The sequence below is a fragment of the Gossypium hirsutum genome, chromosome A03 (assembly GCF_007990345.1).
Source record: "Gossypium hirsutum isolate 1008001.06 chromosome A03, Gossypium_hirsutum_v2.1, whole genome shotgun sequence".
NCBI classification, from domain to species: Eukaryota; Viridiplantae; Streptophyta; class Magnoliopsida; order Malvales; family Malvaceae; genus Gossypium; species Gossypium hirsutum.
In genome coordinates this window covers 71729094-71746688 of record NC_053426.1, presented here as the reverse complement: position 1 = coordinate 71746688, position 17595 = coordinate 71729094, and the positions used below count along the sequence as shown (strand labels likewise).

Sequence of the window (17595 nt, the reverse complement as noted above, 5' to 3'; positions counted from 1 at the left end):
ACTTGGCAAGCTGTCCTATTTGAGTTTCGAGCCCTTGAAATGACGCTTGCTGATTCTTAAGCGTGGTTTCGGTGTTTTGGAAACGTGTTTCTGACATTGAGATGAACTTTGTAAGCATCTCTTCAAGGTTCGGCTTTTCTCTTGCTGGTAAGTAGGCTGAAAACCTGGCGGTGGTGGTGGTCTCTGATTTCTTTGTCCTCCCCATGAAAAATTTGGGTGATTCCTCCAGCCTGCATTGTATGTTTACTGTAAGGATTATTTTGAGGTCGAGGATTATTACCTATATAGTTCATTTGCTCATTCTCCATGTTAGGACCGTAGGGTGGGTATTATGAATTGTTCGTTTCACCTCCACTTGCATCGCACTGCATTATTGGATGTACCTGCGTAGAACCAAATAAACCATCAATCTTTCTATTCAAAAGTTCTACTTGATTTGAAAGCATAGTAACTGAGTCGACGTCAAAAATGTCGACTGCTTTTGTCGGCTTTGTCCTCATGACTTGCCACTGATAATTGTTGACATCTCTTCTATGAACTAATAAGCCTCTTCAGGTGTCTTATTATTGATGGTTCCACTAGCAGCTACGTCGATCATTTGTCTAGTTGAGGGATTCAAACTGTTGTGGAATGTTTGAACCTGTAGCCAAAGAGGTAACCCATGGTGAGGGCACTTTCTCAATAAATCCTTGTATCTCTCCCATGCATCATAAAGTGTTTCTAAATCCATCTACACAAAAGAAGAAATATCATTCCTCAACTTTAACGTTTTAGCCAGCGAAAAATATTTAAGCAAAAAATTTTTGATTATTTATTCCCAGATAGTGATTGACCCTCATGGTAATGAGTTCAACCACTATTTAGCCTTATTCTATAATAAAAAGGGAAATAACCGAAGGTGAATGGCATCGTCAGAAACACCATTGATTTTAAAGGTGTAGCAGAATTCCAAAAAATTTGCTAAATGAATGTTTGGATCCTCGTCATGCAAACCATCAAACTGAACTAACTGTTGTATCATTTGAATCGTGTTAGGTTTCAGTTCAAAATTATTTGCAGCAATAGCAGGTCTAACTATACTCGATTCAGTTCCTGTTAAAGTAGGTTTAGCATAATCATACATAGTACGAGTAGCAGGATTTTGATTTATTGGATTTGCAGCAACTAAAGAGGTAGCGGATTATTCGGATCGTCCGCCATCTCTTCAGGTATATCGATCACGTCATCTTAATCTTCCTCTATATACTATATGCTTCGCCTTATTTCTCTTCGATTTTTGCGAGCTGTGTTTTCTATCTCACTGTCAAATAGCAAGGGTTCTGACGGGTTTCTTCTAGTCATAAACTAAAGATTCCTACCAGAAGCAAATAACAGGGAGAAAAATTAGTAAATAAAAAAAATAAATTGCAATAAAAGTAAAAATGGATAAAGTAATAAAAATCAAGCGTTCCTAATATCTTAGTCCCCGACAACGGCGCCAAAAACTTGATGGTCGCTAAACTAACTAAAAATTTGACTAAGGCAAGTGCACCTATCGAACAGTAGTATAGTTGTGGTGAGACCGGAAATATCGTATCCATAAAGACTAAAAGTACTAGTAATTACTATTTTTTTATTATCTAGCCTAAAAATTAAAGGGACATTTTTAAACTAAGATTAACTATCTAATTAACTAAGAACACGACAGAGATAAAAGTTGGAAATTACTTTTGGAAAATCGATGGAGAAGACAATACCCAAGGAAGAATCCACCTAGACTTCACTTATTACTTCTGAATTAGATGATTTATTCACTTGACTTAATCCGTAGAAATCCCCGATTTATGTTAATATCTCTCTCGAGACTTAAAACAACTGACTCTAGGTTGATTAATTGAAATCTCTTTCTAATTAAAATGCCTATTTTCGCATTAACTCGACCTATGGATCTCCTTATTAGATTTGAATCTAATCCAGCAGATTTACGTCGTCCTATGTCTAGGATTACATTCAACTCTGCTTAATTATGCTAGATCTACTCTTAAACAGGGACTTTTGCTCCACTGAATAAGCACAACAAACTTGAGTTAATATCTTGAAATAGTAAAGCAAGAATTAAGAACACATAATTAAGAATAAGAACAAGTATTTATCATATAATTCAAATAGTAATAAGATCTATCTTAGGTTTCCTTTCACTTAGGTATTTAAGGAGTTTAGTTCATAACGATGGAGGAAAACATCTCAAAATTGGGAAAACAACAAACCATAAAGAAACCCAAAGAACTTTTAAGGAAATTGAATGGAGATCTTCAGTCTTGAAGTTAATCCTACTTTTGAGCTGATTCCAATGGCTATCTTCGAGTATTTTCTACCTTGTGCTATGTATTCCCCATGATCCTCTTCTAGGGTGTTTCTATAGACTTTAGAATGCCCAAAATTATCTTTTTTCGAATAGAATTAGAATTGGGCTCGACAGGGACACGGCCGTGTGCCACGCACTTGTGAAGGTGCTCAAGCCATGTGTAATTCTGACGTGGTTTAATGTCGGTAAGTGCGCTTGCCTTAGTCGAATTTTTAGTTAGTTTAGCGACCATCAACGACTCATATTCTTCCAAAAAATTTCAGAAAGCAACGTAAATGCTCTCACGAAAAACTCTAGACTTTCAACCATTTTGTAAAATAGTCCCCTCATTAGAAAGCTCATGACACAAGGGTCTCAAAAATATAAAAATCATTAAGAAAACTCATTAAAATCACTTATTTGTAAAGAGACTAAGCGGCTGAAAATTTTAAAGCTCAAAAACACTCTAATGGCTGAAATTTTTTTGGTGATGAAGAAGAAGAGGAAAAGATTATATCTTTTTCTCTTTATTTTATTCTTATTCTTATTCTAGTTAAAATTGGTTACCAACCCACCTAGTTTTAACTATTTCATTTTCTTTTGTCTCCTATGGCCGGCTAGCATAAGCATTGGCAGCCTAATTTCTTGTTAAAGGTCCCCAATTTAGGTTCTTTAGCTAATTGACACCTTTATCTAACAAAATAGGACTTTTGCATTTTATGTGATTTAGTCTTTTTTCTTAATTAAGCAAGCAATCGCTAAAATTAATTCACCAAAATTTTCATGCACTTATCTAATCTTGCTACAATACATAAAATAATATTTAAAATAATTTCCTCGACCTCGGGTTAGTGGTTTCGAAACCACTTTTTTGACTAGCCCCAAAATCGGCCTGTTATAATAAGATATTCATAACACTCCCCCTTGGATCTCCATTGATAGATAATGTGCCTTGTTAAAACCTTATTAGGAAAAACCCTGTGGGATAAAAACCTAATGAAGGAAAAAGAGTACACAATCTATAATACGCATAAGATGCTGCCTCATTAAAAACCTTACCAGGAAAACCCAATGGGACAAAACCTCAGTTAAGGAAAAAAGAGTACAACGCTTATTTACTCCCCCTCATGAAAACATCACATGTTTTCTCATATTCTACGTTTTCAATCTTGAATACTAGTTTTTCAAATAACTATTTGAATGTATTTGATAAGCATTTATATTACCATTCTTTTAAAAGTCAAGAGTGAGGGAAATTTAAGGAAATATATTTTGATCTCTTCAGGAGATTCAATAATAATCATAACAAACTTTAATCATGATTCTTATATAAAAACACAAATAGGTATTTTGGATCATTTTATAATCCTTCTTCAACTACTTAAATTTACCACATATGTTCAAATTATTTCAATTCATATAAATGAAAAATTTCCCGAGAATTTCAACATGCTTCTAGTATTTTAAATCCTTCAAGGATTTTAATATAAACTTTACTATATAGTGATTCATAAAAGGTTGTAACAATATCCATTAGACGCAAGTTAAATCATTTATGAATTGTCAATTTAATAATATATCTAAAGGTTACTGCATCCACCACAAAATAATGCTACATCTTTTCATAATCAATGCCAGGACTTAACAAAAAAATTCATATTTTTATTTCGCTTTTGCAAAACTACTTTAATTGCACCTTTACTGGCTTTATACCTTTAGATAATTGGACTACTGGTCCAAAAACTCCACAAATTTAATTGTACTTGAGTTGCGTCTTTCTATTTTGATCAATTTATTCTATATCTATATTTCTTAATAGATTTATTCAGGATCTTCCTTTTATTTCATTATAATAATACTGCATGCAAAATCATTGTCGACCACTTTTATTATTCAGTTCCACATTATCTCGAATTGACATAACTTATCGAGATCTCTTATTTCATTATTTTAAAATTCAGTTTCAGGTACCTAAATCTCTTCTAAAGTTTTACTTATTAGTTATGTCTTAGGTCTCTTCTGGAGCACCCGCCTCCACTATATGACTATCTAGAATAATTTTCATCTTTGGAACCGATCAATCTATTATTTATTCTAACTAATTGTCCTACTGGACTTTGACTCAAATTAAAATATTAGATGGTATATAACACTTGGTTATTCTCATTAAGGTTGTAAATACATCTAACAGTTAACTTGTAATGAGTTATCCTTATTGAACTTCTGGTTCAATTACTCTCCCCCTAACTCATTATAAGTTATTGTTTCTCTCCCCCTAATGTTGGGAAAATTGACAACTCATGCCACAATTAAATCTCGAATTAATTGCTCAAAAATATTATAAGGAGACTCATATAAATATACATTCCCAATCTCTTATTATGACCTGTGAGTTGTGGTGGAGTAGTTGGAACATATACCGCACATCAAAAAATTGTAAGATGGGAAATATTTGGCTCTTGACCAAAAATCAATTGTAGTAGGGAGTATTTATAATTTATTGGCTTGATGCGTACATGTAAATCAGTACAAGTATGAATCTCATGCTGAAATAGAAAGTTTTGTTCTCATAAGTAATGGTTTAGCTATTAGTTGGAGGCATTTGATAAATAATTCAGCTAAATCATTTTGTGTGTGAATATGAGTTACATGATACTCAATTTTATCCTAATTGACATGCAATAATCATTGAAACATTGGGATGTAAACTCACCAACATTAGCAAGATGAATTGTTTTAATTACATAATCTAAAATTAATCATTTAAACAAGCAATCTTGCAAATGATAGGTTACGAGTTGATAATGCATGTGCTTATTATGTAGATCCATCTACAAAAATCATATAATATCAAAACCATCCACATGGTGGATGAATGGGCCCATATTCATTTCAGAAATTTAAAAACATTAAATCTCAACTTTAGCTAGTGAGTTTCTAATAATCAATTTTCATTGAGAACAAACAACAAATGATAATTCTTTAAATTAAAGAATCTTTTGGTTCTTTAATTGAATGTCCATATGAATTCTCAATTAATTTTTGCATCATTTATGATCCAGGATGGTCTAACTGGTCACACCAAGTAGTAAACGCATTTGTATTAGTAAACTTCTAGCATGTGTTTCAATTGTACTAAATTGTAACAAATTGATAATTTTATTATCATTCCTTTTAATTTGTATCCACATATAAGTACTATTGTGACATTTACTACTGGAAATGACTAAATCAATGTGAAGTCTATAATGACACAAAGTCAATAAATATAATTTCCAAATAATTATATGCAGTATTCGCTTCAGGGAATATGCCAAAATCTTCAAATGTCCAAAAATCTATTAATAGTAAACTTTGAGAGTGAATCTTATTTTTCATGTATATAACATGTATATAACCAATGACTTTAGTGAATCTTATTTTTCATGTGTATAACAGGTATATAACCAATGACTTTTCATACATAAGTTTTATCTCTTGCAAGTTCTCATCAGTAATATTTTACCACGTAATTTTAATTGAAAACTTATTTTGAATACTATAGAGTTATACTCACAGTTTTTAGAAAATACTTGCAACTGTAAATGCATCTAACCATAATAAGTTTCAGATAGAATTATCATATTCTATTGCTCATAAGTAGATCTTTTACAGTCAAATATTTTACTTTCAACCCTTTAATAGGGATGATGACAAAACAATATCATAAAGATTATAAATTAATAACTCAATCCCGTCTTTTTCATCCTTTCAAAATAGATATCTATAGCAATATTGATTGATAGAATTTATTACTACATTCTCATATCCTTCCTCAAAGAATATTAACAAAAACAAAATATCATATGTGGCCAATAATATTTCATATCACATTGATAACATAAGTTATCTTTACCATTTGAAGAGTTATCTTGACAACTCTTATTGTTCTCTTATTTATTACTATGTTCCCACTTTTAGTGGTCCATGAGTATATCTTTTATTTTCTTCATGTTTAAATTCACTTCGGAGAATGCAACAAATCTAGTAGGACGAACTTATAAACATCCCAACAGATTCTTTATTTCATAATCACCATCACAAACATGCGTGGATTTTAAATCATAATATATCTATTCATGTTGTCATGATTAGTCTCAAATTATAAAAAAACAATAAATAAAACATAGTAAAATATACCTGAAGATATTTAACATTATTGTCATCACTAGGAGGTATGAGATAGTTCGAAAATATTCTTGATTTCATATAGATAACGGTATCAAATCTTTCACCATCCTTAAGAGCAAAAAGTAAAATAAGTTAATCAAAACAATAATAACATATAATGAAAGAAGAATGAAAAATAATAATCCGATATGAAACATTAAATAAAAGAAACTTCCTATAAAAACTTTGCATATTGCCGTTAAAGAAATAGAAAATCATGGATGATAAATTTGATCGTCGATAAAAAGAACTATCACTTTGAGCAAAATCGTGCTGATAACGTGTTATAAAATAAAGAGAGATGGGGAGAATAAAGAACAAATAAAATATGAAAGCAATATAAAATGTACTTTATTGATAAAAAAGGATGATTACAATGCTTCATCAGAGTCTCTATTTATAGGCGTAAGAAGTATAAAAGAAATAGAGATCTAATTCTAATAACTATTAGAATTTAAAGTACATTAAAACCTTATTTTGATCATTATGAACATCCACTTAATAAGATATTCATAACAGAATGAAGTTAAATATTTATTTGTCCAACATTGTAGACGTGTTGTTTTAAAAAACAATGAGCTAGTCATCAGCACATATTCCTTTCTTGTCATACACCAGAAGTCATTGTCCTCATGCCAAAAATGCATTTGGTGTTTTGCGGTCTAGGGCTGTAAGTTCTTATTTTCCCTTTTTAGGTGATTGTTTTGGTCAAACCGTAGTTGTAAACTTCATAATTTTGTTTCTAACCTTTTGGTTAGCACTTGACCTTTGAATTTTATTACTGAAATTTTCTTTGGCCGAGCAAAATAAAAAAAAAGTTGGTAGCACCAAACTCCATATTTTGTTGATTGCTTGGGAGCAAACTTGAGATTGGGGACATTCTTTAGGTTATGCCCTTCCTTTGGCATATGTATATTGGATCATGGTAATTTTGCAGATTCTAAAACTATATAGAAGCTGGTTTTATTTGTTGGATGAGATGTGAGGTGAAGTTAAGGTAAGATGTTGTATGTATGGCCACAAAGCTAAATAAATGTTGTTACTGCTAAAATTTTTTTAGTGGAAGTGACAAAGTCAAAAGAAACAGAGTTGACAGAGAAAATGTAAAACAATGAAATGATCCTTAGGTTGCATTTTTTCGCCTCTTTCTTGAACACCTCTTCTTGCACGACTTTGGTGAAGTTGAATTTGTTTCCATCCAAGGGCTGAAGTACCTCATCAACACATCATTTCTAGTAATAACTTACCAAACCAATCAAAGGAAATTTTAACAGATACTCAGAATGCAGTAGCTTCTAAAGCAGTTCTTTTACACAGACACCGCTACGAGGAACAATCTCCTCTGCCTCAATCTTTTGGTAATTCAAACAAGCAACGAGAACCCTCTTAATCCTCAGCACCATCTTTGCTATGACACAACAAAACAAGAGAGTTTAAAACAACCCATAAATTTTCCAAAACCCATAATAAAAATTGAGGTTATGTGGATAAAACTATACTTCTAAATTGAATCTTTCAACAAAATTGATTAATAAAAGAAGCACGAGAAACAGAAGTTATTCAGTATAGGTTTTTTTTTTCTTTTTTTTTTTAAGGATTTTAGAGAAGTTTTCTATGTTAGATATACATCAAGAGAGATGAGAAAAAAATAATTATGATTAATTTTTAATTATTTTTAAATAAATTTCAATATTTATTTATAAATTTTTTAATATTTTTATGTTTTTGTGGTGTGATGTGCATCATTGGCTATGAAAGAGATTTATAAATTGATCGTGCACCAAATGTTAACTCAATATATTTTTTGTATGCTCTAAACTCAAGTATTTGAACTTTAACTATAGGAAATGTATGGTTTCATATGAAACTCTCCAATTTTTTTTAATTATCTTTTAATTGTAATTGGTTTTTTTAAAGATTTTTTATAGAAAAATTAATATCAATGTTATCAAAATTAGATCAAAATTAATTGATTGATTTAATTACACTAATGATTTGATTGATGATATATAATCGTAAAAAATATTGCGAAACGATAAAAAATAAAAAACCAAAAATTAAAAGAAAATAGTTGAATTGGTTCAACAAACGATGTTTATTATTTAATTTTTTTATAAAATTTTTATTTAATTATTATTAAACTAGTGATTCAATTGCTTTGAAAAATTGATAATTTAACAAGTTTGATGCTTTTTACAATATTAGCCGACATACATAGATGGAGTAAAGTGATATAAATGGATGATGACTAGAGTAGACTGAGAACTCGTTGAATAAAAAGTAGTGAGAAGCATAAGGAGTTGGATGCTGGATGCATGAGAATGTTAGAAAAGGAATGAAATTAGGTCCCGAGAAAAGTGTGGTAACCTGCAACTTGAAATAACCAATTACCACCATTTACAGTATACAATGTCCGGCAAGCTGGATTGGGGTTTTCAACAATTTCATTTTTCATGCAAAATTTGAAAGTGTACCACACATTACTTAAAATTTGCTTTCATGTCCAATCTTAGTATTTACTGCTGCTTCATCGGTTTTACTTTTACTTTTACTTTTATGGAGTTGTTGGATTTAGAGGAGAAGGGCCAACATAAGAGTGGGACATGGTGGGATAACTTGAGGACCACCTAGAAAAGAAGAAGGGGGAAACGTGGAGGATGGTGAGGAATCGAAGGGCCAAAATCAAACTTGTGAATAGGAGTTTCTTGGGGTTAGTGGTTAAAAAGGATTGAAGGTGTTTCCTTTGGGATGAAGTTGACATCATCTTAATAATTTCTTAGCAAAAAAGAGAAAAGTGGAGATGAATCTTAAGGAGACCAAAATGAACTAAAAGTTGTACAGAGGAGATCAAATTGAATAGAAAATGGGGAACATGAAAAGATTATGATGGAGATGTTGGTAAAAGTAACATAGAGATCTCTGTATCAGGAGTCGAATTGCATTTTGTCCTCTCTACTTAAAAAAAATGAGTAAATTAATTATTATACATTAATTCAAATATTAAACTGCTCTTATTAAAAATTGCATCTATTTCTACTATTAAAAATTGGTCCTTATACATCAGCATGAGGTAAAAGTGGCATGCCACGTGTTGCTGTCAATTATTCCGTCAACCATGCCAATTTTTTATAGTACAATGGATGAAAATTTTAACATAAATGACTAATTTATTCTTTGATCTAATGTAGAATGACTAATTTGCCCTTTTTTGAATAGAGGAGATAAAACGCAATGTGACTCCTATTACAAGGGGCTCCATGATACTTTTACTTGGAGATGTTAGATAGAAGTGACAATAATTTGAAGGTGTATGATTCCAATAACGCGCACTTGTTGTCTTGCAAGGTTACTAAAATCATTTTTAAATATAGTAATAAATATTATTATATGACAATTATTTAGTAAATAGGCAATTGAATTTTTTAACTCCATTGGCAATGTTGAGATTTTGACACGTCTTATTTTTTTTTAAACTTTTAAAATATAACTTAATAACACATGGCAAAATCTCAACCCTACTTGTAGAGTTAAAAATTTTCAATGCTAGTGTAATGTTGATACATGATATCAACGACATGGAGAAAGAAAAAAGGGGTGTTGTCAAGGAAAGCCAGTTCACCCATTCTAAGATTGAAAGTTGGAAAAGTAAGGGGGCTTAGATAGATGAGAGCTTAGCACATTAAGGTTTTAAGAGAAGAGAAGAATGGAGAGGAGATCCCTACTATGTTGATACCTTATGGTATTTATAGGAGCGTGGTGGTTCATAAGCGGTCCCCTCTTGAGGACAGCATACCCGTTAATAGCGAGTGGCCTAACGGAAGGTCTAATTAGATGGTTAATGACAGAAGACCCCTCCCATGGATGATACAAGGCATGCTGGTAGTCAATTACTGAATGAACGCCCGAATGATATAATACGAAGAGTCATTCACTGGTGTCTTTCCAGTCGCTTCTTATATTACCTCGTGTCCAGGTTGAGACAGGGGTATAACAAGTACCAAATAGTTATCTTTATTACAATGTTGTTTTTTTATTATATAAAATATTAAAACGTGACATAAGTCTTTATACTCTTTCATAAATTTGTAATCTAGTCCTATACTTTTATTTTTTAGAATTTTAATCCCTATATTTTTTAAATTTGAAAATTCAAGTCCAACCCTATTAAAATTATTTTATTAAATTTTAGTTCATTAGAAGTCATTTTTGTAGTTTCGTTTCTACCAAATGGGTAGTTATTTTATTTCATATATCACACCAACCATTGAATTAACTTTTGGACTTTGATTTCTGAAAATAAAAGTGTAGGAAATAAATTCCGAATTTGTAAAATGTAAACCAACCTATGACATATTTTAATCTATATAAAATTTTTAAATAAAACAACTGAAAACCACACCTAAGGATCAAATCCAAAAAGTTTGAAGATTTATACATAATGCCACTCTTCGCATAGTTCAATTGTTAATAAAAACTCTCATAAATATATTTAATATAAAGATTTTTCTTTCACCGGCATGAGTGTTGCATAATCTAAGTAAAATTATAAAAGTAACACTAAAACCTTTTTACCATTGCACCACAGCCTAATTTCACCTTAATTTTCGTGGAGCTGTATTTAAATACCAATGTTTAAAGTTCATACACAAACTAAAAAGCTGGACTTGGAAAAATATCAGAAGTTCTTTTTTCCAGGTCTTATTATTAGCTCGTTGGGAACAGCTAAAACCCACCATAGAACCATGTAGGAGCAGTGGCTTTGGGGAGTGAAAAAGGGTGCTGACTGAAGCAAAAATAAGCCAAGAAATCGATGGAGGGAATCGGTCATTGACTCCTACATTGCGGAAGAAGAGTTCTTTCACCATCTTAAAGTAAAATAAATATTTCAAAAGGTAAAGAGCCGAGAGCAAAACAAGGGCAAATCATCATAAAATGGCCTAAAATTGAACCCTGTTTTATGGAAACCACCTCAAAATACAGTTTCACCAATGCATGAAAATTTACAGGTTGAACTAACCCATAATTGGCCATTTCTTAGACTTCCTCTCTCTATACATAAATCATTAAGAAAGAGAGGCAGAGAAAGAAAAGCAACCATAATGCAAAGAAAGAGGTAATGCATGCAGTCTCACTTGACCAGATCTTACCTTATCTTGCCAATGAATATAGCCAAATCGTGCGTGGCTATATTGTCCTTTGTTAATAAGATACCAGCTGAACATCCGCCTAAAAACCAGGAGGTGCATGGTTGTTTGATCATCAATTACCCTCCACTTGTATGTTTTAAGATAAGATCCATGACACAATTAATAAACAAAGATCAATCAGATAGCATTTCATTTTGATCCAAGCAAAAAAGGGTTCTAAAACAATCACCTCGACAAACAGTACCAGGCAATGCATTTGGTACTAAACTAGCAGCAAATAATCATACAAATGAAACAAACAACGTTCTAAACATATGACATAAGAGGATTACAAGAATGTCTAAAAGATGTGTTTTGTAAACTCAACTTCAAGGCTCAAGCCCTTTTCTCCCTAGCCATTGCAGGTCTTTTGCCAATGGTCCGAGCCTTGCCTGAGTTTGGAACCAGCCCTCGCAGGAAGGCTAAAACACCGAGTCCCATGAAAGGAGAGTACACTGTCAACAATTTATCTGATGCCTTCTGGGATCCCATCAGCTCCCCTAATAAAGCGGTCTGAATTTCACACAAAATTAACAAAACAATATTTGAGGAGTGACATAATAGCTTTTCAGAAATATATTAAGCCTACAAACTCATAATAAAGAGTGACAAAATTGTGCTAACATTTGATCATGTTAAGCCTAAAATCCTTTTCTTGGAATTGGAAAACCAACATTATTTATCATTTAAAATTAAAAGCCCTTTAGGTTGGATTGAGGGATTGGGGTTGCTTAAGTAATGAAATAGTGATAAACAATAAAAGTTCAAAGCAGCAATTTGGTAAGAATCTCCATTTCTTTACATTCTTTAAAAGGGGAAAGGGGAAAAAAAGTCACTTGCAGAAAGAAAATGTTGATAAACAAGTTTCAATTATACACCCTTTCAAATTATAACAACTATTTTTTCTATGCACTACTTCATCTCCAACAATAAAACATTCAAAGTACTAATCAAACACATATTCATTAGAAACAAAGATCAAATCCTACATAGTTTCACTTTCAGCTAAAGAATTAACAAACTGTTAAGTAACCACTGGCCTTTTTTATAAATAGAAATCCCTTCTGGGTTCAAAGTAGAATAATTAATAAGATTAAACCATGTTTAATAAAAAAAATACTATTAAAGCATTAAAATTTAGAATCCCCCATCATAGAAAAAAAGGTTGAAATACAAAGGAAGTTTTCAATTTACCATGGCAGTAATAACAGAGGCACCATAGATGAGACAAGTGGTATGGAACCAATGCTTGGATGCCAAAATCCCATAAATGTTAAGCAAAACCAGAGGCCACTGGAAAATAAGCTCCAACCAGACCAAGGCCACGAAGAAATGAGGCTTCTCCACCATCAAATAATCTTGGTACTCCGCCGCATATTGCTGCTTCAAACGGACGAGCACCTCCGGGAAAGTGGTCTCCGGCAAAACCAGCTGCGCATCGATTAAAGGTCCGGCTACAAGCATCACCATAAACGCCACCAACAGCAGCATATCAACTACCTTGCATAAAATTCCCATTTTTTGTTTCAATATGGAATTTTTTTGGATAAAATTTTAGGGGAACAATATTAATTGGATCTAAGTTTCTGAAAACATTTAGATGGTTTGAAATGGTCAACTCTACTTTACAAGTGTGCCTCTTTTGCTTATCAATAATTTATATGCTATTAATTAAACAATAGAAACAAGGTAAACTACACCAACTACAGTCCCTAACTTTGTTTAAAAGTACTTTTTTTAGTAATCACAAACATCAATGATTTGTTATATTTTGGTCAATTGTTTGTTAACTCCCCTTAATAGGATGACATGACACATTAATTGTAACACTTAGTTTTGGTGGGTTCTAAGTTCTGAGAGTAGTTTGAGATTAATCTAGGAGACACAACCTATCCGCCTTATTGTTATTTTGGCGTATAGATTGGGCGCATACTAGATATTAAAATATTATGTAAGGATCGAACTCAGAATGTGTTGTGTTGTAAGGAAGGAGAGTTTGGTAAGAGTATTGAGAATTTTGTAAGTTAGAGTTATCGCCGAATGTATTGTACACCAAGTTCATTGAGTTACTGTACTAGTTATGTTAAAAACAATTTGGTTAGAAATGGAAAGAATAGAAGAACCAAGTATATAATTTATTGAATTTTTATTTAGATTCTCTCTACAACTGTAAACCATTTATAAAAGCAGTCCTGAAAGTTGTGACAAGTGTTAAGTTCTAATAAGGACTCAAGTTAAATATGTGGATATTAAGGGTAGAAAAAGGGAAAGTTTTTCCTTCTTTCTTCAGAATTATTGATATCTGAATCTTAAAGAACCTACAATATTTCTTTCTCTTTCAAACGAGAGATGCAGATTTGGATTTTTACCAGTGATTACTCCATGTCAAGGTAAGATTTATGACTCTGCATGTTATGTTGTGAAAGAGAAAGTCTGTTAGATCTGATAGATCAGTAAGGTAAAGATATAATGCCTTGCTTGGGGATTTCCAACGTTAGAAATAATAGTAAAAAAGGTATATGAATAGATCTTGATGGGTTTCCATGTTCTATAGCAATAGTTGTTGCTAATTGCGCGATAGAAGTTTGGATCTAAAGTTTTGAACTACAGTAGTTGAGAATCAAGTAAGTCTCTCTGTTGACTTTTGCATATGTATTATTTATGCAAAGAGATCTGTAGGATACTAAACGAAATATGAAGCCAAGAACATGAAAGGTATGTTATGATATGTGTGTAACTATATGAGTAATTACTAAAGGATATCTGTGAATGTATGATTATTGGTTGAGGATAGTATGTATAGCTGGTATGGAATTTGATAAGTTCAAGCATATGATGAATGGTGATTAAGTAATGTGATGCTAAGGTATGGTTATATATATGTATGCTTGGAATGTGTATTGTGAGTAAGAATGTTTGTGGGTATGTAACACCCTGAATTTGGGCCTAGAAGTTTTGGGCCTTGAGCATGGGAGCGGTTGAAGGCAGCTTATAATATTCTGTTGTGCGTGAAAATTTCGTTAATGAAGGCTTGTTTTAGTGGTTAAGTGTGCTGAGAAGTGTTGGAGAAGTCCTGGGTTCAAACCTGGACTCTAGCAAAAATTTTGGTTTAAGGTGAATCAAACCCTGGGTGTAGTAGGTAGGCCTTAAGAATATTGTTGGAGAAATTGTGACACAAAAAGCCTTGTGGCTTAGTGGCAAGTAGAGTGTGGAGAATTTAAGGGGAGGCATGGGTTCGAATCTCATGGCAAGCAAAGAGCATTTATTTTGCTAACAGGGGTGGCAAGAGTTGGTGCTGAATTTAAACTCTGATGTTGGAGGGATCCCACATCGGGAAGCTAACATAAGAGTGGATGCGAAGCTGGCTTTAAATAGAGAGAACCATGAGGAGAGTAAGGTACCTTTCTTGGCTAATCCCTTTCGCTTTATGGCGTGCTCGTTTGGGTTGGGCATCGGCTAAGAGTGCTCAGAGCGTGGATTAACTCCAGTCTCCTATCAGGTGTGTATTTCTCACTACTCTAGCTATAGGATGGCTACTTTGGGTCGCGAGGCCGGAAGGGGTCATGTCGGCCCAATGGGCCTACAGGCCCAATTGGATAAGTTGTTTGATTGTGTAGTAAATATTGGACTGGGCTAGGTGAATCTCATATCTGTGGCTAGATTTGGGCTAAAAGGGCCACACGAGTGTGTGGGCCCATTTGGGCCGAGAATAGGCTTTAGGCCTATTCGTATTGTTATCCCTATTTAGAATACTTTAGTTTACCAAGTTACTGAAATACCCTGGACTTGTAAAATTACCAAAGTACCCCCGATTTATAAAATTACCCAAATATCCTCGATTTGTAAAATTACTGAAATAAGATAGGATTACCATTTTACCATCGATTTACAGAATTACTGTTTTACCCTCGATTTATAGAATTACTATTTTACCCTCGATTTACAGAATTACCATTTTACCCTCGATTTACAGAATTACTATTTTACCCTCGATTTATAGAATTACTGTTTTACCCTCGATTTACAGAATTACTATTTTACCCTCGATTTATAGAATTATTGTTTTACCCTCGATTTATAGAATTACTATTTTACCCTCGATTTATAGAATTACCGTTTTACCCTCGATTTACAGAATTACCGTTTTATCCTCGATTTACAAACTTATTGAAATACCCTTAGTTTACAAAATTACCAAAATACCTCAATCAGTAAAATTACCAAAATACCCCTAGTTTGTAAAATTACCAAAATACCCCTAGTTTGTAAAATTACCAAAATACCCCTAACTTGTAAAATTACCAAAATACCCCTGATTTGTGAAATTATCAAAATATTCTCGATTTGTAAAATATCGAAATACCCCTGTAGGGTAGAATTACCGGAATACCCCTGTAGGGTAGAATTACTGAAATACCCCTATAGGGTAGAATTACTAAAATACCCCTATAAGGTAAAATTGCCGAAATACCCCTGTAGGGTAGAATTATCGTAATACCCCTGTAAGGTAGAATTATCGAAATACCCCTGTAGGGTAGAATTACTAAAATACCCCTGTAAGGTGGAATTATTGAGATACCTTGTGGGGTAAAATTACCATTTTGCCCTTAAGGTGTTAAATGACTGTTTTGCCCTTATGGCCAAGTGACTAACTTGGACTGTGTAGTTGACGAATTTGATTGTGAATATATGTTGGTATATGAATGACTTGACTGTGATTGTTTGATTCAAATATGAGCATGACATTCTGCATACATGACATGTTGCATGGGTTGGGATTTTGTACGGAGGAAGATCTGATCTGTTAGGATTGCATGGTTGCTTGACAACTGTGGATCCATCGAAGGCTTAAGAGCCGTATATCCGTACTGATTTGATAAGGTCGCACGGGTCGCCTAAGACGACTATGGACCGATCAATGGTTGAGTGCCGATCATATTTACCCGAGGCTGTGTGCCGACTATATTACCGTCGTTGATGGCTATGTTCCTAACATGATACAGCTACCGATGGCTTAAAGCCTTCTGATTATGGTTTTGTGTCAACCTACATATGGCTCTGTGCCAACCTGATTATGGTTGTGTGCCAAACGTATTTGCCTAAGGCTATGTGCCAATATATGGCTATTGACGACTCTGTGTCGATCACATTTACCTAAGGCTGTGTGCCGGTTATGTTACTCTAGTTGATGTCTATGTGCCTAACATAATGCAGTTATCGATGGCTTTGTGCCACGTATTCTGTTAAGTGGCTTTGCCACATTATCTGTTTCTGGTGGCTATGCCACAAATATCTGTTCTGGTGGCTCTGCCACAATATCTGTATCTGGTGACTCTGTCACAATATCTGATAACTGAGCAGCAATGCTGCAACTATGGAGTGTAGGGCTGGGTGGGTTGAGCTATTCCCCACATGGAGTGTAGGGCTGGTACGGGTGGAGTGTAGCGGTTGGTTATAGGCTGGATTGGGTTGGGATTGCATTTACATTCTGATTTTTTATTCTGTTACCTGATACTGATTCTGATTTTGATTCTGTTACCTGATACTGATTCTGATTCTAATTTTTTCACCTAATTCTGATTCTGATTCTAATTCTAGTTTTGATAATGTTTCTTATTCTGTAATGGGTTAAAGCCCATCTGGTACTGTCTGTTATAGTGGGCTAAGACCCAATTGATACTGAAACTGTAAGTAAGGTTGGGGCCAGACTTTTAATTTTTTTATATGACTGACTGTTCCTTTTTATAGTAGGGGGATTTCACACTGAGTTTTCGTAAACTCACCTCGTTTATTAACCTTTTAGGTAATTTCCAGCCTTAGACGGATCGGAGCTGCGAGGGGCTCGGAGGAAGCCACACACACTGTTTATGTTATAGT

At 33.3% G+C, this 17595-nt stretch overlaps 1 protein-coding gene and 1 non-coding gene across 2 annotated transcripts; one reads left to right on the top strand and one right to left on the bottom strand.

Annotated features, from left to right (window-relative positions):
- The first annotated feature begins 656 nt into the window (after positions 1-656).
- LOC121227787 (small nucleolar RNA R71) lies at positions 657-763 on the top strand. The gene has a single exon (XR_005925310.1). It is a non-coding gene; the product is annotated as a small nucleolar RNA R71 (small nucleolar RNA).
- An 11079-nt stretch (positions 764-11842) lies between these two features.
- LOC107887479 (uncharacterized) lies at positions 11843-13546 on the bottom strand. Its single transcript, XM_016811738.2, has 2 exons — positions 12913-13546; positions 11843-12231 (listed from the first exon to the last, which is right to left on the bottom strand). The coding sequence occupies exons 1-2, from the start codon at positions 13234-13236 to the stop codon at positions 12055-12057; spliced, it is 501 nt and encodes a 166-aa protein (XP_016667227.1). The 5' UTR covers positions 13237-13546; the 3' UTR covers positions 11843-12054.
- Positions 13547-17595: the final 4049 nt, after the last annotated feature.